Source organism: Phalacrocorax carbo, chromosome 9 (genome assembly GCF_963921805.1).
Source record: "Phalacrocorax carbo chromosome 9, bPhaCar2.1, whole genome shotgun sequence".
NCBI lineage: Eukaryota > Metazoa > Chordata > Aves > Suliformes > Phalacrocoracidae > Phalacrocorax > Phalacrocorax carbo.
In genome coordinates, this window is record NC_087521.1 from 24,290,677 (window position 1) to 24,317,077 (window position 26,401).

General features: G+C 39.9%; 1 protein-coding gene across 4 annotated transcripts in view; it reads right to left on the reverse strand.

The window, feature by feature from the left end:
- Positions 1–2,450: 2,450 nt before the first annotated feature.
- BCL11B (BCL11 transcription factor B) overlaps positions 2,451–26,401 on the reverse strand; it is a 95,977-nt gene continuing 72,026 nt past the window's right edge. For all 4 annotated transcript variants that reach the window (XM_064460733.1, XM_064460731.1, XM_064460732.1 and 1 more), the window contains one exon: positions 2,451–9,634. In XM_064460733.1, the coding sequence (XP_064316803.1) occupies positions 7,623–9,634 (2,012 nt within the window). In that variant the 3' untranslated portion in view covers positions 2,451–7,622. The remainder of the gene's footprint in view (positions 9,635–26,401) is intronic.

A 26,401-nucleotide genomic window follows, 5' to 3' on the forward strand; every position in this document is an offset into this window, starting at 1 on the left:
GCATGGGTGAATCCAGAGAACGTCTGTCATCTGTCGGACGGTGAAACGCATGTTGTCATTGAGTAGCTAAAAGTCAATGTTTAGCTGAGCTAGGAGAATAATTCAGAGCAAATCAACTGTTAGGCAAATGTTGCCTCTTTTTTGCTTACAAGTTGTCTGCAAATAGGTCACAATTTTCTCAAATATATTCATTATTTAGAATTATTTCCTGAATGTTTTTGGTGTATAATTATTGGTCTGTTCACAAGCTTTTCATTTTGAGTGCTCAGTTTTCAAGCTGGTTTAATTGGACATGCAGATCACATGGTATATCTTTCTGCCCTTTGATAGGGTAAATGTTTGACTCCAGTTACTGGTGGAAACACCTCAGTTATGGAGTTACAGTTCAATGGTCACTGCTATTCTGTTATACGTTCTTATCATTTATTTATGTTTTTGGTATGTAAAACCACTAAGACAGACTTAATCCCATGGAACACTTATGAAAATCAGGAGTAAATCTATTGAATCCAAAGAAGCGATACAGTGTAGAATCAGTGTGAGGAATAAGGCACTTGAGAAATTAAATCACGTTCATAATGTTTCTTCATTATAATAATTACAAATCTGTCTTAAAGTACCTCTCCTTTCATACCAAAGTTTGAACTACATTGGTTTCATTTGGATTTCACAAAGGTTTTTCTAAACCTTTTTCCTTTGCTGCTTATAACAGAGTTCTTGGGTTACATGAGCATGTGTGAAACAGGAGTATCCAACCCAAGGATGCTACAGAGAGACTCATTTGGATTTAGTTGTTTGCAGCCTTGTTTGTGTCATTTCTCACATTTCCTCTGTCAAAAGGGCCTAATCCTGCTTTTTCCTTCATGCCAATGTGTGTGAGTAATCAGGGCTCTGACAGACAAGCTCTAGCAGATCCAACAGTGATGAGTTAAAGCATTACTATTTCCAGGAGGTCCATGCTTCTCCTTGCCAGTCAGATACCACCTACCCTAGCAGAGGCAGTGGGTGGACAGCCCCCTCACACCTCCAAACCCTCCCAGCCACAGGCCAGGACGCACAGCAGCAGCTGCTGCCCCTAAATCTTCAAACACCACATCAACATCTGCAAGGCCTGCAACGCCTTTAAAGCTGACAAAATGACACAGCAGTGTAAAGCTCCGCTAGAGTGAAGTCATGTTTATGGGGTGTCAAAAACACCCCATTCAAATGCAAACTGTACAAAATTTAGAAGTAAAATGTAACAGCCTTTACAGCTCACTGCAGAAGGCATTCAAAACGAATGTGGCATTTTGGGAATTACAGCGTGAACTATTGCCCAATATAATTGTCAGCATCGGGTTCTGATTTCATTTTCACTGTTTTTTCATGAGTCCAACTTTTCAAAGCCTGTAACTTTTATATCACTCTGAAGCCTTGATGCAGCAAAGCACTTACACACATACCTAAGTTTAGATTGTAGATTCAGGGAGCCTGAGATCAGGAAGGGACCGGGCCATCTGTAGGAGCTCTTCTGTAGCACAAACCACTTAGCTTCTCCTCCTGACTTCTGAGTTGAGCCAAATACTTTAAAGTCCAGGAGCAGTTCCTTTGAAATGAATTTCAATTACCCACCTGCTTTGAATCACAAGCCTGTTACATGGTTTGTTGGACCAGGGCCTCCAGGAAATCAGTATCTGGTCTCCAACACTCCAAATCTTTCCTGAGCTTTCCAATAATGGTTTGAATACCAATTCTCTCACTTATGATTTCCATGCATTTGCTAACAGGTTGGCTTGATAAAGAGTATCAGGACAGTGAACCGCCTGTAGCTGTCAGCTCTTATCCTCAAACTGCAAATTGTGTGAAATTCTGCCTTTAACTATGCACGCCTTTGTCCCTAGCTGAGGAAGAGGAGCGGATGTCTAGCTTCAGTTACGTGTTGGTGCTTCTCACAGAGTAATACACAGTCTGTGGCCCAAATTCAACTCCTGGTTAAATTGGTAAATGTTCTCCCTATTTGCATTGGCATCCAAGAAGCAAAACACATTAACAAACTTAGGTGCATACAGCAAACAGTTAAGTTTATGGGGATGGAAAGAAACACAAGGGCAAAGCTCTTCTAACCGTCTTCAGAAAACTGCACTAATTCCCCCAAGCATAACATAATTTCATATGAGAAAATTGACTGTTTCAAGCATTATTCTACCATTTTCCTTCAAGACCCCCTACTCAGGAAATCCTTTACATTATATTTAAGGCCAACGGATGTAAGCAGGACTTGAGCGTCTGCTTAGCATCACGCAGGTGTCCTCCCCAAATAAGAATTCTCTTGGGATTGACTCCCATGAGAACTGACAGAAAATATGGCACAAGCTCTGTCATCTGTATGGAAGCTTCAACTCCTCACTCCCTTCTTTCTTCCCCTTCCCACCCCTCAATTTCAAAAAAACAGGAAAGACAAGATTTGGAGATCAAGTCAAATGTCCAATTTATTTTTATAACTTGAAACTGGAACAAACGTTGTTTTGAACGAGCGTACAAATGAAATGGTAGACACATGCTGAACTCAACATTGTGACAATAAGGGAAAAAAAAAAAAAAGAGGCCAAAAATCTTGTACAGAGAATAAAAGGAACAATAAATATTTCACTAAGCCATATTGAAATGACCTCCAGCCATCTCAACATTTTATCCATAATAAAAAAAAAAAGTGCTCTCGTTTTTTAAACAGAGCACAAATACCAAGCAATAATAAATAGTTCCAAACTTGTAGTAAAAGACAAAACCTCCAAGTAAACAACAAAAGCTCATACAATAAGTAATAGAAAAAGGTAATAAAAATATTTTGCCTTGCCGGTACAAATGCAAACAACTTAAATCAACGTTACTTTGCTTTGCAGTTCTAAAATACAAAGAGCACCATAAAAATGAGTTTGCCTGTGATAAACAAAACCTTGGACTGTCTTTTACGTAGGACTGGGATGAAATGCTGATTTTTTGACCCTTTCTTAAAAATTTGTATTTTTTCTTTCTAGAACCAGGTCTTGGACCTGTCCTGTTGCCAAGGGGGTCAACTGGAGTTTTGCTCTAGACTTCAAAGGCAGCAGGACTATATACAATGGAAGTAATAAATTCAACCTTAAAATAACAAAAAAACTATTTAAATTGTGAAGAGAACTATGGCAGCATTCTAGCTATTTTATGTCTATGTTATATTGTGCTTATGGCCTAGTAAACTACAGTTCTTCTAAGCAAGAAGAAAAGGAGGGCCATTTCATTACCACTACAGTCTGCAGAAACACAACCCTTGTGCTTTTGGGTGACTTATAGTTAGTTTCAGTCATTTAAGTCACAAAATTAGACAACTGCTGGTGATAGCTATCCTGGATAATTAAAAACAACACGGAGACCAGAGCTCCTAAGCAACTTACTCTAAAATGAAAGGTAGAATTCTTTCTTAAATCAACAAATTGTGGACTGAAACTATGCAATTAACTTCTGATCTTCGTTACACCGATGCATGTCCAAGGGATTCTGCTGAGTTCTGTGACATGACTCTGGATTTATATGACTGCCAGAGATCTGAATTTTCACCAAAAAGTGAAAATGTGCCTTTAAGGGACCACATTCCAGCCTCAGCTACACTGGAGTAATTCAGGACCGAGTGTGATGAATAATTCCTGATTTGTATCAGCTTAATTGAGATCCAGAATTTGTCCAGAAGTCTTAAGGGTACATTGTTCAAGCCAGGAAGACATATACCTATCTGTTCGGTAGCTGGACCAAATTCTCCCTGCTGTCACACCCATGCCTCTCCAATTGCTCCAGTAGTTCTGCACCAATGAAAGCAGCAGAAGAATTTGGCATGGCAATATTTTTTTTGCTGTTTGTGTTTTAGTTTTACCGTCATTTCCTGCAAAAGCGGTGAGCACTTTCTCCTTCTCCCATTCACTAGAGCATCAGTGCCTCTTCTGCCACTTGTCTTCCCCTCGACCCAAAAGGGAGAGAGCGTGAGAGAGAGAGAACAGCAAAGACGAGAGAAATCAAAAGGCACAGGATTTCATCCCAGTCCCTCAAACATTCAGAAATTTATGGAATGTACAATTAGGACTGAACAGCAGCAAAGCAGCTAATAACACGGACTGGCAAGACCTGTACACAGAGTAGGTCCTGTTCTGACAGGGAAGAGGAGGGCTGTGCCTGGACCAATTTTATTTCAACCTGGTTACAGCTGTAGCAACAGCAGCCCATTTTACCATTTTCTATCTAAGTGGATGCAACAGCTCTGTTTGCTACAAAACTACTTTCTTCCAGAGGGCGGTGGCAGGGCGTGGGGAGCAGTGAGATGGGGGTGGCCAGGAGAGGGAAGATGTATTGGACATCATCTTGTTTGGGGGGGGGGGGGGGGGGGGAGCAGGAAATCTCCTCTCTCTCTCTCAAATCTGCAGGGAAGCTGTGGGATGTCACCCCAGACACCTTTATGGGAACTGAATTTCATTTCACACAAATAGGCAATAACCATCCAGCCTGGTTCAACCATACCTGGTAAAACCTTGATGCAAGGGGTCCAGGCAACTTTGAAGTTATTTAGAGCCCTGTGGGAACAGCACTTTTTTGTAGGCCATTTCTGACAAAAAAAATATATATACAACTAAAATTATTTGTGAACAACAACAACAAAAAAATTAAAAATAAAAAGCACTTAATTATTCTGTTTTGTTTCTTTTACTCAAAGGTCGTCTAACAACCCCCTTTTTTTCTGTACAATAAGGACTTCACATACAAATTTTTTTTTATTTTTGCAATATTTTATCCTGCCAAATTAAAAAAATATATTATGGCAGCCTGTTTGTTTGTTTTTATTTTTATTTCCAAATTCACTAACAAAAAGGTACATTAAATCCCTTTAAAAGGACAAGCGTACAGTTAAAAAATTACAAGCTTCAGTAAAAATACAGCAAGTGCCTACATCATATGAATCAACCAATATCAATATCCATTCCAGAAGGGGACGGGGAGGGGAAAAGGGGAGAAAAAAAGAGAAAAATAGGTACAGGTCAGAAACGTGATTTTTTTTCTGCAAAGCAATAACAATATTAAGCACTTTTTTTCTACGTACTTTTTCTACGTGGTGTAGCAATCACCTTTTAATCCCCAAATACAAGATTCTATACATTTTTCGAAATAAAAATTCAACACCCAAGGCAGAAAAAAATTTACTAAAACTCAAGACTTTACAGTTACAGTGACAAGAACAAATTTATAGACCCACCATTTAAATTTTACTGCAACATTTTCAAGGAAAAAAGAAAAGGGTTTTTTTTTTTTTCTTTCTGGTTTTGTAAAATGCCCAGGCATTCTCCATTATTACAAATACTGGTCCACTTTTACAGTAATCAAGAAATTTTAATATATATAATATATACTAAAACCCCGTCACCAAAAGAAAACAATATACACATGGCCATTATGGCATTTTTTTTAATAACCTATTAAGCAAACTTTGAAAAAAAAAAGATTGCTCAAACACACATACACACAATTTCTTTTTTACCCTTGTATGTATTCAATACTGTAAACGTATTTTAAGACAGAGTGCACTAAATTTAACTTTTAAAAAAAATTAGCCGTTGTTCCTGAATTGTTTTTTCTCATTCAATGATAACAACTTGTAATTTGTGTCATTTGAGTTTTAATTCAGCAGTAAATCATTTCCATTCCATTTCCTAAGCAGCGTTGTCCTGAAAAAAAAAAAAAGGCTGAGAATAATTCAGCTAATGGATGTCCGAAGTTGTGCTGGGTATACATCTTCATTTGATTGGGTCTTATGGCATTTTCATGTCCACTATCTTCAACCAGTAATTTTTTTTTAAGTAAATGTGGCTCTTTTTTTCTAAAGAATGTACTTTCCTTGTTTTACTTTTTTTTTTTTAAAAGTCTTTTCATTTCACAAAAACATTTTGCATTTGTCTCAAGAGACTCAAATAGGAAGATCAGTTTTCAAGGCACTCACGTCAAATTGAATGGCAGTAGAAAAACTGTCCAATAAATTATTTTTATTTATTTTTCTTTATAGTGCCAGTATTGTGAATGCCATGCTTAGCAACACTGACACTTAATCTCAGCTGTTCCCTTACAGTTTAACCCACCTTTGGGCCAAGTAGAAGAATATGATGTAATTTCTTGTTGAGAAGCCATTTTTCTCTTAACCACAAACAAAAGCTTTAAAGTGCGGGTCAACATAATTAAAATCTCTAACCATAACTGTCCACTGTTTGCTAATATTAGTTGTAAAAGGCTTTTAAAAATCCTGGAATTTGAAAGTAGAGCAGGTGCGTTTTTCTTTTCTTTACTTTTTTCTTTTGTAATGCTTTTATCTGAATACAATTCCATTCTGGTCTCAATTAACTCAAGGAGCGAACTCTTACCAACTTCAGTAGGATCAGAATCTTGCCAAGACAGGTAAATAAACTAGAATTTAATTTTCCCTTCCTTATGGTAACATCATTGTACATCTTATAAGATAGTTCTAATATTTCTATTTATAAACAAAATGTCTATTGAGTTGAGGCTTTTCATTGAGAAATTAACACTTTCCCATCCTCTAAGTAATTATTTTAACTACAGCAAATTTGGACTAAAGCAGAAGTCCTCAACTCAAATTTATGATTTTGCAGTTTTAAAAGAAAAAAGATGGCATTTGGCTCCTCCAAGGTTTGAAAAGAATATTACAGTACTGGAGATGTACTTTTACTGTCTCTGGGAAGAGTGGCAGGAGGGGAAAAGGGAAGGAAAGACACCCCAAAAAGTGACAAAATGGCACCATTATGTTGCTATAGCTTTTAACAACAAGAAGAAACTATCTGATAATAATGCACAATTAAGAATGTTTCTGTTTTTTTTTAATGTAGCTGTCTTCTGCACCTATGGTTTTTTGTGTTGCCATAACTTTAGTGATTAAATCCATCTAGAAAAGGCCTCTATCGTCAGCGACATTGTCAGTGCTACATATTCAATCCAATTTCAAAACAAAGTGCTAATTTTAAAGATTGTTATCCGCTGTACAATTTTGTTTTCCCTAATCTTCAAGATCATTTAAGAAGAGGAAAGGAAAAAAACTAAATAAAAAGAAATAAAAAGGAAATGAAAGATTTCTGTTCAAATGCTGGCTTCTTCACAAGAAATTACACATGCTTAGCTTAAATTTCAACAAAGCAGCGGCCCAAAACTTATAATTTAAAAAGATATGTTTCTCCCCTACAATGCAAGTAATCTCAGGCTACGACTGGGTAAAATTAAAAAGGGATACCCAACAAAATTTTAAAAGAAATTTAAACAGAAAGACTAAAAAAAAGTACCTGCACATGCCAAAAAATTACAAAAACCCAATAAATACAGAAATTATTGCACAGTTAAAAGGCTCCACAATTTTTACTGCCTTAATCAACCCTCGGGTTTAATAGAACTTTGTAGACACAGGTTATATTTTAAGTGCCAAAGTCTGGCACCTACCATAGTTATGCTAAGTTATGTTTACGGAGGCAAGTTAGGTCATCTTTTCTCAGTTGGCAATAGTTAAACTGTACAAATAAAATGTTACCTAGACCCCTGAAATTTAACCTAGCGGGGGTGGGGAGGGGGCCTTAGCTTCTTTCTGCCTGCTCAATTTTGACGTCATTTGTCAGCAAATGTTCTCCATGCCACTTTTTCATGTGTTTCTCCAGGGTGCTGTAAACACTGAAGGGCATCTGGCAAATGTCGCAGCGGTAGACCTCCTTCCCTATCTGGCCATGTGTTTTCATATGGCGCGTCAGCTTACTGCTCTGGGCACATGCATAGTTGCAGAGCTCGCATTTGTAAGGCCGCTCTCCAGTGTGGCTCCGACGGTGCACCGTCAAATTGCTGCAGTTCTTAAAGACCTTGCCACAGTACTCACATGTATCACTCCTGCGCCCTTCCTTCGAACTGGGTCGCCCGGGGCCGGGACCACTGATGTGGGGGGTGCTGCCTCCGCTCGCTGTGCCGCTGCGCCCTGAGAGCCCCCCGTCCAGCATGTCCCCCGGCGGGGTGGAGAAACGCAGGCTCCCGTTCTCCGACGAGTGCTCAGAAGAGGTCGCGAAGGGGGATTGTCGGGAGTCTGTGAATCCGAGGAACGGATCCTTCATGAAGTGCCGCGATGCTGCGTACCCTACCAGCCACTGGGAGTAAACATTTTCGGAAGGTATTATCGTTGCTGGTGGCAAGTCCAAATCTTTCTCTACCTTTATTCTTTTAGAAGAATTGTTTAAACTGGGGCTCGTGATAGGTGTCGGCTTGCGGGGGAACAAGTTTGGGAAGGGTTCACCCGGGCCAAAGTTTCTTCCGTTGACTGTCCCTTCCTCAGTGCGGTCCAGCTCTCCTACCACTGAGTCTTCATCACCTGGACCTCTCTGACAGAGGTCTCGAGGACACAAGTCTCGCTGGTCAGAAGACCTTTTCATGAAGCTACTCCTCTTCTGTTTTTCAGCTAGCATGTCATTATATTGCTGGATGGCACCTAGACTTACATTCTCGATGACTTTTCCCAGGACAAGGGATTTCTCATCCGGCAGCGACTTGGAGCCGTTTTCTCGGTTACGACTGAGCTCTGAGTCCATACTGAAGCTCGACTCTGGCCGACTCTCATTTTCAAGCTCCTCTTCCTCCTCCTCCTCCTCTTCCTCTTCTTCATTGTCATGGCCCAGGGAAGGATCGCTCTCATTCCTGAAATCTGCCTCACTGGATTTCAGTCCCTCTCCAGTGAGCTCACTTGTGCCTGGCTCAGGGGAACTAGTGGTGGACAGTCCATCGTCTGACCTGCCCGTCATGGAGCCAGCTTTATGCATATGCGTTTTCATGTGGCGTTTTAGCTTGCTGGCCTGGGAGCAAGCGTGGTCACAGAGCTGACACTTGTAGGGCTTTTCTCCTGTGTGACTGCGCCGGTGCACGATAAGGTTGCTCTGGAACTTGAATGTTTTCCCACAAAATTCACAGGACTTGCTCTTGGCCTGAGGCTGGGGAGGCGTAGTGCTGCTGGGGGGCATGGGGGGCAGTGGTGGGGTGCTCAAAAAAGGTGATTTAGGACTCGGCTGGAAAGGATTCAACAGGCGATGCATAGGGTTGGTGCGACTGGGTGAGACTGGCGGAGGGGTGGAACTGTTTCCTGCCAGCTCTCGAAGCCTCCTGGAGAAATCCATCGCTGGGGACTCAATTGCCATGGGGTTTAAACGCATAACTCTGTCAAAGGCACTGGGATGCTGGGCAACTAACCCCATTTCTTCGGCACTAAGGCGATGTGGATCCAGATGATGACGAGGCGGTGGGCTGAACAGCGGAGGCGTGTTTGGGAGCCGACCCTCACCAAAGCCAGGGTGTTCACGCAAGATGGGTCCTGTCATCCGCAAAAGATTGAAAGGGTTGTTGTCTCCAAGGAAATTCATCAGCGGGGACTGTGCAACAGTCTCCGGTCCCAGAGGAGGAGGGATGGTGATGCGTGGAGTGAGGGAACTGTTTGAGGGGCTTGTTTCCAGGTAGATGCGGAATCCATGTGTGTTCTGGGCATGCTGAAGCAAGAACCAAGCGCTATTAAAAGGCTGCTTGCATGTTGTGCAAATATAGCTTGAAGGCTCATCTTTACCTATAAAAGAAAAACAGAAAGAACACTCAAAAAATAATACAGCGGAGAACATTTAAATACAGTTGGCATGCACTTTATTTTTCTAACACATTTCCTCCTTGGCATTTCTGAAAGAAGGACTTAATTGCAATGTATTGACTGATATAAATTGTTCAACAGCACATTTACTCACCACACTTATTCACTTAACATGTATGACAAATATCACACATACGCATTGGTGCTATATACGTTTATATCCTCTAACTTGCAAATAAAACCTTCCTTTATGACACATAAGGATCCAAATCCTTTCACGTGTTTATTCCACAAAAAGGAATCTGTTTCAAGGGATTTATGACTACAGCCGAAAACCAAAGAAAATGCAGTGTGGTAGGTTTTACAAGGCACCTGCAAGGAGCTTCGGTGTCATTTTCACTCTTTCATTTTATATTTTTATATGCTTCATGCAGCAGTCCCCTGAGATGTTGCTGAATTTAATTTATACATGTTTCAGTCATACCAGCACTTCCATTTTTAAAATACTATGTAGGTATTTAGCTGCACAAGTCCTATTCAAGTCAACAGGAGCTTGGAAAACGTACCCTTGCATAAACCGCTTTGACATTCTTTTTGCCAAAACACCAAGAAGCCACTCAAATGAAACATCCGGTAATCAAAGCCGACAGCACAGTTGCAATTAACAGTAACAAATGTCGGGCCGTGCTTGAACTAGGTCCCAAGAATTTCTGAGCCTGAGCCTGCCCTCCAATGCAGAAACGCTCACTGGAGCCAAAAACATTGTTCTGTTTGCCTTTCTAGCCTCTTTGAACGACTGCATAAAGGTGGAAAGCATTCCTTTAACCTTGATTCAGCTTTACATAAAGGACAGGTGTGGACAAGTCTGCACTACAGTCATAATTTTGCTAGCTAGAAAATTCCAGTCCTGGGCACAATATTAACTATGTGCTATCTTCAAAAAGCACTTCCCCCCCACACCCCCCGCCTTTTTTCAATGCCTCTGCAAGACTCTGATAAATTAATAAATATGTGTCAACTTGAAAATCATGATCCAGGATTTTGTTTTGTTGTTGTTTTTTTTTTTAAATGAGGGAGAGGTTTCCTGAAAAAACAACTACCCATTTTGGAAAATCTAACATTAATTTCTTGATAGTCTGTTTGTTTATGAAAGCGCATATTTTGGCTAGTGATGGCTCTGCTGCACCTAAAGGCACTAAATTTCTTGAAAGTTGAAAGCCTGAACCAAGCTTCCCGCATGGCCTGTATCTGCATAATGGCCCGAATGAAGCCTGATCCCAGCCCCTCCGCAGCAGCTCAGATCTGAAGCTGAACTACACAACCCCCTTCTAGACTGGGGAGAACTGCAATTCACAAAAGCCTGTTGCTTGTGCTTGCGAATGAAAGATTTTATAAGGTGAACAGAACTGTATTATCAAAACTACCTTTGTAGAGAGGAATGACTCACAGCAGTTAAAAAAAAAAAAAAAAAAAATTAAACCCGGGCACACCAGGCGAAGCAGGATTGCTGCTGACTGAATTCCCCTCTTCTGGCTGTTGCAGGAATGGCTGCTACTAACAAAATCCACAAAACCTTAGACAAGGAGGCTAGAAGATTATCTGCCTACCTATCAGCCTGTCAATCTATCTAATCTTATCACCCAATGAACATCCATAAAAGCGTAAAGGAAAAAGCATCTATCAGATTGGGACTTATTTACAAAGGTAGGTGATAAATGTGGTGCAGCTCGGCATGCTTCTATTGATTTAGTAGGGCTATTGCTGCGTATAGCAGCTTCAGACCCCGATTTCGGAGAAGCCAGCTCTCCACAGCCAAATAAAAACGTACACAGCACAGTGGGTGTTTCTGCCTGGCTGACACGGCCCTTGTGCCCTGGCCCCGCACGCTCCGTTGTACGGGACAGACCCAGTTGCTTTGATTAATCTCTAACAACTGCTGTTGGAAACACACAAGTTTGAGAACTGTACTTGGCTTGGAAAAAGTGCCTGTAACTGCAATTGACATTAATGAAAGCCACATACAAACACGGAAAGGAACTGATACATTATCCCTTAAAAATCTACTCAGCACTGAGGCAGTTAGGGAGTTTTATGTCAGCTCTGCAGCCAAAGCAACAGTAAATGCTCCCATTATTACTTCAAATATTTAAATTTCTGTTTCTTACAGAAATATGATGAAAATGTCTAGACCTTTAACTTTCCTTGCACTGCAACATGTGTAGTATAAAAAGTGACAGAAATCACTGAAGCAGACTAAAGTATATAACATACTCTGTCAAAAGCTTTTTTTAACAATATGTTTTACCTCAGCTCACCCTAGAATAGATTTTAATAAAGCCCCTTCTGAAGTGTGATCTAATAGCAAATGAAGTGCAGCATCTTACAAGGTCATATATCTTCAAATTAAAGAGTGCTCTGCACCCTTCACCTTCATTTTATCCACTCTAATTAATCGATTTATTACCCACAGCTGTTCAATTCTTTCATTTTTAAAGTCACAGCATGCATGCTTTTTTGTTGTGGGTCTTTTTCCTTTAAAAAAAAATAAAGTGTGTGTGTTTGTGTGTGTGTGTGTGTGTGTGTGTGTGTGTGTGTGTGTGTGTGTGTGTGTGAGCATTCTCCTTGCTTAGCTCAAGAGCTGACAGGAGGAAGAAGGCAGCTGTATATTAGAAGACAACGACGACGACAACAGCAACACGTTTACTTCAGCAAAGGCACATACGTAAGGAGAAAAATTCCTGAGCAGGCTGAGGATCAAGGCCAATCTAAAACTGAAATGGCTGATTAAAAAAATTACCCTCAAAATGGCAGCTGGCTGGGTGCTTGCTACTACATGTTACATGGAACTGAGATGTTTTGTTTTGTTTTGTTCTCCAAAACTTCACCTCTCTGAAATTCAAGTGAGGAAAGTAAATCCCCCTGCTTTTTAGTTTTCTTTCAAACAGAGCAAATTAGTGCTATTAGTGATCTAAGATTTACAAGCTAGCAGTCATAAAACAGTCTTCTCTTCCTTTTTGTTTTGTTTTGTTTAGTTTAGCTTTTATGCTCCTTAACACTCCTCTTCAGGAGACCCCGACACGACAGCAAAATTGACTGCAAGCTACCTGGCTACCAATCTCTGGCTGCTTCGTGAGTGTTTGTGTGTGCATGCCTGTGTATATATATATTTTAACTTTCACAGCCCTCAAAGACTCTCCCCAGACTCCCTGTTTAAAAAAAAAAAATTGAAAAAAAAAATGTTCATTTCCATATTATCACTTCATGGTTATCTTGCCTAGAAGTTGCCCTAAGCAGTGTAGATGCTCACTTTTGAGAACAGAACAATGTCAAAAAGTCTTTGAAGATCCACTCCGAACATTTTTATATTCAAAAACTTGCTAAATATTTTAAACATGCCCAGAAACAACCACGTATTGCTCAAGAATGATCCTTATATTTAATAATGCAGTGCACCTACACTATAAAACTCTTTGTTATAAGGCTACTTTTGATATATGGCTATCTTAATCCCTTGCCACCTGCACTAAAGTCTGCCTAAATACCCACTTTATGACAACTAGCTATATAGGCTTTGCCATATGCAGTCTTTATCACTTTAACATGTGCTTGACTTTGAGCATGTGAGTAATCAATATCAGCAAAACTTAAGCATAGGCTGAAGTGCTCTGTTGGATAGTGATGAAATTATTTATGTGCTTAGAGTTAAGCACAAGCCAAGACTTCATTAATACTGTTCAATGAATTGCACATGGATTCAACTCTATAGTCTGTAACTAGGCATGATTTGGGGGGCTGATGGCTCAAGTATAATTTATTAGCTTTACTTTAGGTGGTAGATACGGGATACATACTGAGATGAGACATCCAGGCCCTGAGCAGTCAGTAATAGGTTCAAGGTTGCACTAAAGCCAAACAAATACTGCCACTGGAGTTCAGACATGAGACAGGTTTGTATGGCTGGATCCTACTGAGACACAGGTGCATAGATTCAGAAAGGCTAGGAAGGACCATGAAATTAAAGTCAGAGGGGACTGAGATAAACCTTAAGGGTTGCCTTTGTCCAACTCCTGACCCAAGCGATGCCCATATCTATGCATCTATTCATATCTATGGCAGATGCTCCATTAACCCTCTTCAAAGGCCACCTGGATGGAGAGTCTACTCAAAGAGAGCCTTCCCAAAGTCTACCTCATTGCTTCTCTCCTTTGTCATCATGAAGTTCCCCAATTGCCTCATCTAGATCTTTCTTCCTGTAATTTAAGACCATAATATTTTGTCCTACCTACATGTACATGAAAAACATGAAAAAATCTAGTCTGCACCACGCATACAGGTATCATCCAGCCCAGTGATTTGCAGTTGAACCACTTCATGACTTTTAGCACCCGTCTCCAAACACGATTTGGAAATGCCAAGCGACAGAGAATTTGTTATGTATTGGAGAAGTCTGTGGCAATGGTTGACTACCTTCTGTATTAAAAAACCCTGTCTTTTTTCCAATTCAAATTGCTGAGTTCAACTGCCAACCATTAGATCTTGTTATGCTTGTATATGGTAGATTAAAAATCTCTCTACTATCTTCTCCCTAAGCAGGTAATTACAAACTATGAACTTATTGAACACTTGCCTTTTCTGTGTATTATGACAAAAGATGGTATTTTCCAGAAATATTAAAATGTGTTCCCTCCATTACTGCATGACAGACTATGTTCCGTTCAAAATGTCAAAGCAATAATGAGCTTTTTTCTCTTTTATGAACAGCACAAAACAAAGCTAAATTCAGATCCTGCCTCCCAAATTCTGACCTTACAGGGGAGAGTGAGAAAAGACAGGTTGGTTTGCCCAGCCTGAATCCCCTGACATATCTGTCCTCTGCAGTCTGACTTGTATCGTTTAGTGATACACAGATCTTCCTTGCCCAGTTGGTACATGACTTTCTATATACCCTGAATGCTGAGCACCTTTGTCCTGGAGATAAATTTCCCTCAAAATATCCTCAGTTATTCTGGATACTATCAAACAATAATCAGTGTGAGATAAGAACTGTTGAGAATTCGTTATTTTCTGCTGGGCTACAGTGACATCCAGTGCCTTATGAATCCTCCCCTCAGCATGCCTGGGTAACTCCATTAGCTGTAGCAAAAAACAAACTTCCCCCCCTTTTTAATCACCTACCCATAACCCCTGCCAGGACTGCAGTGAGGACCTGCAGCAGGTCCACATAACCACTGCCATTCTTCACCTCTAGCAATACTTTCCAGATAACGTTTCTGGTTCCCTTTACAAAGTTACAACAGAAGCAATAAAAATGTTAAGGAATTTTAATGATGCTTTACTGCACCTTTAGAAGTTCAGGAAAAGTAGAAACTTGCAAGCTTCAAATAAAGGACACCTTTTATTGTAGCACTCAGGAACAGGCATGTATCAGGTTCCTACACTCTTTCTACCAATGCTACCCTCTTCTCCACCACTCGATTTTTAATGAGCATTTAAATAATTACTCCTTGTTATTATGACGGTTACTCTAATAATACCAATAAAGGTAGCATGGATGCTCCATAAAAAACACACCTTTAATTGAATTATTATTAAATTAAAATGCCATAATTGAGAACACTAGTTTAACAAGTCTCCTTATAAGACCAGCTGACATTAAAGAGAAGGGCATTAAATACTGGAAAGATTTAGTGTTTCATAGTGAAGAAAATATATGGTTATACATGGTTTGACAGGTCACCTAGACAAAGACCAAATACTTTCCAGGTGTCTGTAGTGTGAACTACATCGGTTCATACCTGAATCTCGACTGGGTATGCAAAAATATCTCTAATGTAGGTTTTTCTGCTGAAGATGTTTTATTACAACTCTAAATTATCCGAGTTAGCAAGAACATTTACTTACATGTGTTTATGATTGAATAAACACATGGTAAGCACACCCAATATCGAGAGTTTTACCCTCCCTGCACTCCCCAGGGTGTTTGGAAGTGCTGCCACCTCCATTTCAGAGGGACTGACAGTCTCCGTGAAGAAAGAAGTGTCAAGTAGGGCCCAAGCCTGGTTGAGGATCACCACTGCCAGTCCAATGCCATTCACTAGTTTTAAACACCAAACGCAAAGGAACCATTTCTCTTTATACCTCTCTTCATTGTAATTTTGTCTTGGTGGCAATACAAGCTGAAGATGTAAAATAGCACAACTCCTCTATCCATCCCCAGAGCTAACACAGTGCATCCATCCCTATATTGCCTTGTCTAAACAAAGGGCTCAAGAGAGTCTTGTAGCACATCCTGCTGAGGGTGATGGGGACTATCACCAACAATTCATAAAGTAAGCATCAGCTGGCAACTGAAGTTGCTGTTTTATGACTTAGCAGGACGCCTGCAGTCTCACAACCTAAGCACCTCCAATTCTCCACTCAGATGAACAGTCACTCTCTCGTAAAGCTCAGCCGACCTGAAGTGCATCCCAGTCAAGAAGAGGAGATGAAGGTTTAGGTGCGCGAACCCAAGCATGAGGGGCCACAGAGACTGTCATCATCTGGAGATAGGGAATCTCAGGATGAGATTAGTGAAAGGAAAGAATGTGACAGGGAAACAAAAATGAAATTTTTTTAATAGGTGGATGGAAAAATAAGGGTGTCTAAAGAAAGGAGAAGTAACCAAGAAGTGTAACTTCTCAGTAGCAGAATCCTGTTTCCTCCCATACTAGGTCCTGTGTTCTTTTTCTACCTTGCCTCTCAAATAGCCTATCTCCTCCAGTGCAATCTTCAAACAGAAGAAAAATCATGATTTCATGCAATATTCTTCTCCCACACACTGCCTGCGTGTTTTACAGCTTTCCCCATCCTGTTTCCACCTCGATTATTGAGACTGCAAGTCCTCTATGGAGATTATGCAGAAGCTTTATGCCAAGAGAACCTATAAACCCCACAAGACCCGCACGTTCCCAGCACTGATTTTAATTACCGATGCAAATATTCTTGAGAGCATTTTCTACCTGTTGAAAAAGATCTACGATAACACTGGTTTACACCAATATTGAAATATATTAATATTACACTACTATTAGTAATGTATTATTAATTCTTTCCATGCTAAAGCCAACCACCAAACTCTGTCTTTGGTGGATTAAATACTGCCCGACATTTGGGAGCTTATTTTATTTTCTGAAGCCATTTGTGCTTTTCAGCAGTGTTCCTTTTCTATTGGGCAGGACTGAAAATTGTCTGTTTCTTATTCTTGGGGCAATAAATACCTTTTCTGTCAAATGAACTATTTTATTATATGAGTGGAAAACCAAACAGATTAACTACCAATCACATCGCTGAGAAGTCAGCTGTCATGCTGTCCACAGCCAATCCTTTCACAATTCCAGGAACAAAGAGCATGAATCCTTGAAAGACTTAAGAGATCTCAACCTGATACCTTAAAAATCATACTCTTAGCCAAACTCTGATTTGAATTACCCTGCTATGAATTCAAACTAGCTCCGATGACCACCATTGCAGATTTCGAATTTTTCCAGATAAACTATACCAAGCTATCACAAACAAGGATCTTAACTAGGCTTATATGAATATACCAAGCCATGATTTTTTTTTCCATTAAACTTTCCTCAGAAGTATTTTATATGTCCGCTCTGGCATTTATACTTACAAAAAAGGAGACTTCAGGCAGACTACAGCCATGCATAACACAAACAGATGCTTCCTGCTTCTTAATGGACACAGGCGACCTTTGGCTGAAGATGCAGCTTGTGTTCAATAGCCTCATTTTCTGTAAGACTTAATCATACCTCAGAGCTGTACTGCCAGATTCACATAAACAAGCCAAATACACAACTCAGTTTAATTTCTAGTACATTACAAAATGGCAATATTATATTTTTAGGTATAAAATGTCAATAGTCATTTTGGGCAACTTCCTTCTGGATGTCCAATTTCTCATTCCTTAAAAGAGCTTGTGGCTTACTGGAAGTTAATGTTCAGCCTACAGAAGTATAAGAAGTGCTTTTACTTAGTGCAGAAAAAGAAAGAAAAATGCATAGCAAAAATTAGAACTCACGACACAGGGATTTTGACCCATAAGCACTATTAAAATGGGAGATAAAAACCACGTTTGTCATCTCTGAACACCTTCTTCTAATTGGTGTTAAATTCGAAAATACAAAGGCAATTTATAAAGCAGAGAAAGGGAGAAGTCTGAAAAGTAAGGAGCAAACAGGAAAATCAATACTAAAAGATCAATAGTGAATGAGTTAACTTTAAATTAGCCCTTTGTGATACAACAGTTTCAATTGACTCCACCTTTAGCATCTAAACAGATTTGTGTCTTTTAGTTAGTTTCTCTGAACCTAAGACATCAGCCAGCAGGCTGAAAGGATGTTTTACAAACCTGCTGTATAAAATACTGAAAACTAGCAGTAAAAATGGGGAATGTAATACAGAGAGAAATGTACCCACTCGTGAGATTAAAAGACCATAGGACTACCCATGGCTGGTGGTTTAATATATAGGATCCCATTTACAGCATTCATGGAAAACCCTTGTACTGCTCAAGGACACTTTTAGGCCTTTTCTTTGCATACGGTATTCAAATGCATTTGAAATAATGTCAGTCTTTTCTACAACATATGAAATATGCCAGCAGCTTCCCTTTAAATTGGTTTCCTGTAAGTAGTTTTGTTTGAAAACTGGCAAGTGCCGGGATTTTTTTTCCCCACAGACTTTTCTGAGGTGCCATTTTCTCATCTTACAAGCAAGAATTCTCAGTAATCTGAATAGGAACTTAAAGGAGGATACATAAAGGAAATTGTCCATGTCATATAATGGAAAAATAAAGAGTAAATTAGGAAACAATAAAAAAAGCCAAAGGGTGAAAACAAATTTTCCTGTTTTTTTCCCCAGGATACTTCAGTCTGTTTTACGACAGCTATTTCTTAAGGGTATTAGGTGCCTATTCATAGTTAGTAAATGAAATAGCATTTTTGTTTTAATTCATTGCTTCTTTAACAAATGCTAACTCCCATCTCTGCTTCTTTAAATCCACAAAATCTCCACGTTCAATCCTAAGAAGTATTATAAAGGCTGTAAATCTTGTTTTAATGGAATGTACATTTAGCTATGAGGAGATAATTGACGTTATGGAGGGCCTAGATGCTGAATTATATAGGTTATCTAATACAAAGGGGACTCATTACCGAAGCACTACAAACAAGTAGTAATATATGTATATTGTTCTGAGTGGCGTTATAGCAAAAGTGTTCGGGTCTGCAGGGATTTATAAAACACAAGAAAACAGCAGACATGCACTTGTAAATTTGTCTCATTTGTCTCTGAAGTTAAAGGTTATTCCCTTGATCTGAATTTGTAATAAAAACATGCTAGACTAAGGTTTGTAGAGAATGTTTGAATATGTAAATTGTGTATAATGATAGGCAATTATAGGGTAAAAACTGGACCTTATGAATGTTACAGAATTGCATGGAGCATCAAAGTATTTTCCTTCAGATGAAATATTTATCTTTTATGCATGTTATAAGCACTTTTTCAAAGGTATTCAGCAACCTATTTGAGTGGAGAGTTGACAAAAATCAAACCATTACAACCGACTAAGACTGTGGGCTTATGCACAGGAGAAGCCACAGCTTTTTACAGAATATACATAATAAATCTCTTGAACTAATGGTTCCGGAGGTGGATCCTCAAGGACAAGTTCCACTGATTTTCACTCCCTTAGATGAAAGCTGGTCAGATGTTTCTGGATTTTTTTTTTAAGAAGATGTGGGGGTGTAAGTGGGGGGAGGGAGACTGGGGAGAATAACTAGGTAAGAATGTGAATTTTCTTGGACTGATTCAATGAAGCCCCATTTCCCCCTCAGTTCACTGGCTGCTGTTTTCAGGGAATAATATTAAAAAAAAAAAAAAGAAGGACTCTGCGTCGAGATAGAAAGGAGTAAAGCTGGGAGATGATACTGTACTTTATGCTACTGAAGATAAGGTTTTCTCCTTCTCTGAGCACGACAGTCTGTTCAGGTTAACCAACTGCAGTGTTAGAATAACTCCAGCCGACTTGTCACAGAGTACAAAAGTCATCAGCAACTGAATGTTCTTTTCTGCACCGCAATTAAGACGAATCAATACGACGTGCCACAAATGGTATTTTACTCTCAATAAGAACTCGGGCTGAGTTTATTCAGAATATTTTAGCGCTTCCCCAGGGGATTTTGGTCCGACGCAGATGGCAAATAAAGTACTCAGCCTAGGGCTAGAGCACATTATGCTAATTCTAATGTCAGATGTACTTTAATATACAGCTCTATTTAATCACCCCATTATTTCACATTTCCATATGAAAAACCTGCGGCACTTCTGCAGAGCTTTCACTCTGCGACAATGCCAGCTTCCTTCAACTAGCTCACTGCGAAAGAGAAAAGAAGACTGGTCATTCTCGCCAGTCAAAATGTTACAGTTTCAAAGTTTCAGTATTCCTGAATTTAAAGTGGGTCTTCCAGTGCAATTAGCAAATCGCTCGGCTAGAATGCTGATATGTACAAAATGCTAAGGAGGTGCGACTGAAAAAAAAATAAAAATAACAGCCCTCCATCTCTACCTCATCCACTCGTGCACACAGACATAGGCAGGCACATATCTCAAATCTGCTTGCAGAACAGTAATAATAAAAATAACAAAAATATTTTCATAGTGCAATTCAACCAATATTCTCAACACTTGTCATCAAAACACTGCTACTCCCGGCTGCATGGCTTCCGTTACTTAGAAGAACAGACATGGCTGGCACAGCTGCCAACCTGCAGATGTCTCCGAATAAAACCTTCCTTGTGTATCAATAATTTTTGCCTGCAACAAACCACACCTCTAATTAGGTTTAAAAGCCACACACCTTCAGCATGGGCCGCTATCCAAATTATCTGCAAATCTACCGTGATGTCTCATCTCTGGCGACCACAGAATTTGAACCTATGGACTTGAAGGTAAAATGATTCAAAGCTGGATTTACATTGAAAGGAATGACGGAAAAAAACTTTGCTGTGAAGCTGTTTTTCAAGCCATGTAGCCTCTTGACAGTGAAAGCAGAAGCAGTCCTTGGAGCACCTCTTCAGCATCCAAGCTTTCCCTTCAGAGTAATTTTGTGAAGGACCCTTCATTCATCATTCATGCAAAGTCACCAGTGAAATGAGTTTCATGGTCTCAACAAAATCTTCATCCAGTTTGGAATAATTGGGGCTCCATGTCCACTAGTACTGCACATCAAGGGGAGCCAGGTCACAACTGGCTTACACCAAGCTGCTATTAGAGGAATGTATGAAGCTTAAGTAACTAATTTTTTTAATCATTGCATTAAACCTGCAACATATTTTACAAAAAAAGATCTATTTCGAAAAGGATGTACTTTTTCCTCCTCCAACCACCCAGTCTGCATCCTTGAAAGATTGTTCAGCAATGCATGCAGCAGCCAGCACCTGGGGCCAGATCTCACCTGGTTTCACGGCTATGCATCAACATGTAAAGATACAGAACTGTGCTGCTGTGCCTTGACACGGCATATGCCACAGCTTCCACATCCTAATTTGAACGCAGTGGCTTATATCCCTCGCATTCAAGGCAGAAATGCTTATATTTTCAAGCTTTCTTTTATTTTTATATATATATACATATATATGTACATACGTGTGTGTGTCTGTCTGTGTATATGTAGATATACATGATTTGCTCTCTGCAAGACTGGCTATGAGTGCAGCACTATGCACAAAGGAGAAAGGGGGCTCAATAGAGGACAGAGGTCCATCCTTCCCCAGCTATTCCAACTAGATCTTCAAAAACACTTTCTTGTCTTAGGAGAAGAGTATACAATAGTTCCACCCTACTGGAAGTTTTGCCTGAATGGTAAATACAGCACAAGTTAATTTAGTAAATAAGGGCAACTTTAAGATTTGCTTAAAGTAGAGACTATCTCACCCTCAAATGAGTAGTTAAATTCAAAAGAATGTTTAATATCCCAACACAAATCCCACCAAAGTCAATATCAAACTTTCCACTGGCTTCAATGGGCTCTGGATGAGGGTCTTTTTCCACACTGGGATTTGTTAGTCTCAAGACACTGTCTTCAATGTAGGGATAAATCTGGTTTGTGGTGGTATAGTTAAAAGAGGAGAACTGAGTTCACAGCAGCTAGAAGCCTGAAGAACCCAGCTGTAAATATCTGAGAGGAATAAGCGGAGACGTATCTAGTAAAGTATCTTTTGTATCTTTAGTTAAAAGAAAAACAGTTGAAATAGGAGAAATACATAAACTGAAATTAATCCTTGACAATTCTGCTGCTTTTTCTTATGCTGATATTATGTTGGTTTTTGGAAGAAAAAAACGATAACAATAATTCTCTGTAGATCTATTCTCTGTAGATTCTTTAGCTCACTTCTTTAGATAAACTGACTGCATTCTTAAACTCTGTTATTAAAAATTCTTTGAAAAAACTGTAGCTGAGACTAGCAAAACAACTTTTTAATAACATATTTATTCTTGGCAATAAACAAATTTGTGGAATCCCATTCAGTTTCCATCATTATGGAAATTTCTTGAATGCCAGAACGTCTGCAGACGCATCTTACGCTAAAGAGTTCCTACAGGACTCAAAAGTCCTGTAAAGGAAAACCCCACACTGGGTGAACAAAGAAGAAAAACAAGCAGAAGCTTTAAAAGGCTAAATATGGGGGGGGCAAGGGGGAGACAAGGGAAGGAGGAAGGTATAGAATACTTCAGATTAAAGTAAAACCCATCAGTTACAGAAGCGGGGATCTTGGGGGTTGCTCCAGATTAAGCAGTTAAATTGCAATCTATGACTACAAAGTTGTGAAAGATTAATCTCCGATCATACTTCCTGAAGTGCAAAGATAAAAATACAATTTTTGCTCCTCGAATCAGTGGTGGTTTATGCCACTATAACGCTGCAGAAAATAATGCCAATGTTGGCTTGAAAGAAGATCCTAAAAACTTCCTATTTCATTTCTATACAATCCAGATTGATCACCTAAGAGAAGCATAATTAAACAATGCTAAGCATCCCAACCCCTTTGAGAATGTGCCGCCGAAAAATATTTTTAGAACAATCACTGTAGTAATTCTTCTTAGTTGTAGAAACACTCCAAATCAGAAAGTCAATTTTTCCTCTATTTGCAGAAGTGTGCTGGTTTTCACTGGAAAGGCGCCTGTGTTTTGTTTGGCTGCTGTTCATATACTGCCTTGGCAGGATTTCCTTGGATTGCTTACAGTGAACATTGCTCTTGCATACAGTAGCACTCCCATTTTAACCGTCCCAGCCACACGTTTTCTAATAACACACAGAGAGCTGCAAAATCCCTATAAGTACAGCTCTTTAAAGCAGTAACAGAAGGGGGTGGGGGCGGAGGACCGGAGGGGGGAGGCTCTGCCCGTTCAAAATCCAGCGCTGCAAACAGAGGATAGTCCTTTTAAAAACAACCAATGTGAATTGTGTTTAAGGAGCAGCTTTCCAGGAAAAGAAAAAACACCTCCAAGAAGAGGGCCTGATTCAGCTGAATCACCGAATCTGATCCACGCTGGCTGGGCTCTGAGCGTCACTGAACTGGGTCCTAAGTATTTTTTCTTCTTTTTTTAATTTTTCCTGCCCTTCTGAGGGTCATGCAGATAACTTAATAATTCCTGGTATTACCTTGCATGTTTGAGACCCTGTACCTGAGCCTGTGTTCCTTGTGCATCCAAATTTTCCTCCCCATCACAGGGAGGCTAGGGTACATAGGGAACACAGGGCTCCACTGTGGGAATCAAGCGGGCAGGCGAGATGAAAGAGGAGGACATCTATCTCGTTGAAATAGTCACAGGAAACAAATGCAGCATTTCTACCTACGGCTGAGTGAGAGAGAAAGCCAATAACAAAACCGTTATTCAGCTCCGTGCCCTTTACAAATAGGACTGACTTGTTAGTGGACAGCTGCGGCTCAGCCCCCCTCCACACCATTCCAACTTGCTGCCTTTGCCACCCTGCTTTTGGAGATCGACAGCAATTTGCATCTCCATGCATCTCATTTCTCGTTAAGTAAGTTGATTAATTTGGGCGAGGGAAGTTGTCATTCAAAAAAAACAGAAATTTCCACTGGCATTATTTCTGCCTTTCAAAATTTGCCGACCTCCCCCCCACCAGTCCAGCCCCCACTTCACACCTCTCTTTCTGCCTGTCCCTTTCTCCCCCCTTCCCGCTCCCTCCCTCCCTCTCCCTCTTTCTCCCTGTTGTTTACAAAGGTTTCATTATGTTTTCAACTAATCAGAAAGGCCTACTAATACACAATTAACATGTGACTATAAAAAAAAATAGCTTCCAGAAGAAGGAAAAGTAATTAAGTAGAGAATGCTTTTCAGTAAGAGCTCACTTTAACCCATCGTCAGAGAACAGAGTCTAGGTTAGTCCACAATGGATGGAACAGATGCCAAGGGCGAAATGTTAAAAGCAAATAAAAAAGGACATTATTTTCTTTGGGAATAATAACTATCAACGCCACAAAAACGAACATCAGACTGCAGTTGTTTTTATCTGACCTCCTCCTCTTTCCTCCACTTTTCTAAAGTGCCTTTTCTGTGTGTTTCATTAAAATAAATACAAAAATAAAGGTATCATTTATTGCATCTTTGCTTCCAAGGTGGCAGGAAACCGAGTAACCAGCATCGCCATCGAAATGGCACAGCACTGTAGGTTATTAAAAAGATTTCACTTTAAAATATTTTAGGCATGAACATACATATAAACTAAGCTCCCAGAAAAGTCAGTAGGAATTCTGCCCAAGCAATGACAAGGGGTGTTGAACCCTCTGCAACTTCTGCTGTGTTATCACGACATATAGGAACTATAGGAGACAGTTTTAAAGGTTGTAGTGTTTGCAGTACTTCAGTTATTAACTTTAGATCTATCTGCTGACATTGTCCTCAGCTTGAGAACTGAAACACAGGTTGGCAGCCAGAGGACACTAGCATATATATAACATATACCATATATGTATGTGCATGTTGGGGGGAGGCGTAAATTAAAATGTCTGAATCTAAAAAGATTCAGACTGGTTTTTTTTTTTTTATCCAGGGATTCTCAAAATATGTCCAAATGCTCCCTGTGTTCTTGATGCAATCAGCCGACCTCCACAGCAAAAATGGTTCCCTTTGGAAAAACATATATTCCTCTAGATATCTGTCCTTGGAGTGGAGCATTTGGAGTATTTTTTATTTCTGTTCCCCTCCCTCACATGAATTCTAAAAAAACCCAGACACTTAGCTCTGTATTTTGAAAACTAAATTCTGCAAGAAGATCAGTGTTTTCAGCAAGACACTAAACACCACTTTCATCCCACTGAAATCAAGGGGGAACTGAGGGGTGTTGAGAGGAACAGGTCCTCTAAAGTCACAAAGGACCACATGCAATAACAGCTCCTTTTCCTTACATTACACACACCCACACCACACCCCCCCCCCCCCCCCCAAGAATTTATATTCCAAACTATGTATCACATACAGAGTATTTTTTACTATCCAAAATCCCATTAGTTTCATTGGCACTTTAGGTAATAAGATTTGCATGGTAAAAATTCCATTTCTATTAGATTGGGTCCATAGGACTCACCAGCCTGATATGATTGTCAGAGGAAAGGGAGGATGTGTGGGTTTGTTACAATATGAGGATTTGTCCACACAGAATTTGGCACCAGTTTAATCAAAAGGATTCACTTCAACCAGTGCAAACCCCAGTGTAGCCTCTATTTCTGTCAGCTTAAAACTGGCTGTATCAGGAAATTTCTCACTGTAAATTTATATAGGTACACTAAAACAGGTCAGCTAACCTGGGGTGGCAATCATTTAAAACAATCTATACCCTGAAGTATTCTGGATTATCTGTCTGAAAGATGCCTTTAGTTAAACTAGTGGAAGAGGGTGTTCAGACCAGGCCCAAATGCTGCACTGGCTCCACACAATCAGCCTGTAAGAGAAGTCCTGGGCTGGAACCTTGAGGCCTCTTTCAGGACAGAGTGAAATCAGTGTGATCCCATGAGCCAGACACTACTGCTCTTGCTCAAATAAGAATATAAAACCCCTGGGTCATGCCTACAGGCCACCAGCAGAAGCTTAGGGAAAGAGCATGTGAATCAAGGTCGAAAAAAGTTCACATCTAGACCCTACCCAGACCTCCCAGCCACTAGCAATCAATGATTTCGGCTTTCAGTGCCAGGGGTTGATCCAGACCAGATCAGCGTTTTTATTAACTACCAATCAAATCTTTCTGATTTTGCCTAGTCCTTTTCTGAACCATTTATTACTTTTAGCCTCAGCAACTTCCTGCAGCAATGAGTTCCACACCTCCATTTGGTGTGAGTGAAAAACTACATCAGCTTGAGGTCTGCTCACAGGGCATTTAACAGGGACACCTGCACTGCCAAGTGCAACCTGGGAGTATCATGTCAGCAGACCATCACAAAATACTCCCTAGCAATACAGAAACTGAAGAGTTTCTTGTTCTGTTCCTAGTCTAGGTTTAATATCTAGTCTAGGTTTAAATGCCTCAAACAAAGGAATCATATTCACCAAATGCCAGGAGATGGGTTTATAAGTACTTTGCTGCACCTTGGCATTTTTCCACCTCTTAAGAACACTCTACAACCCGAAAATCAGCTATAGTCTGGAAGTTTTTCCTAATGTTCATTTCACACATAGTTCAGT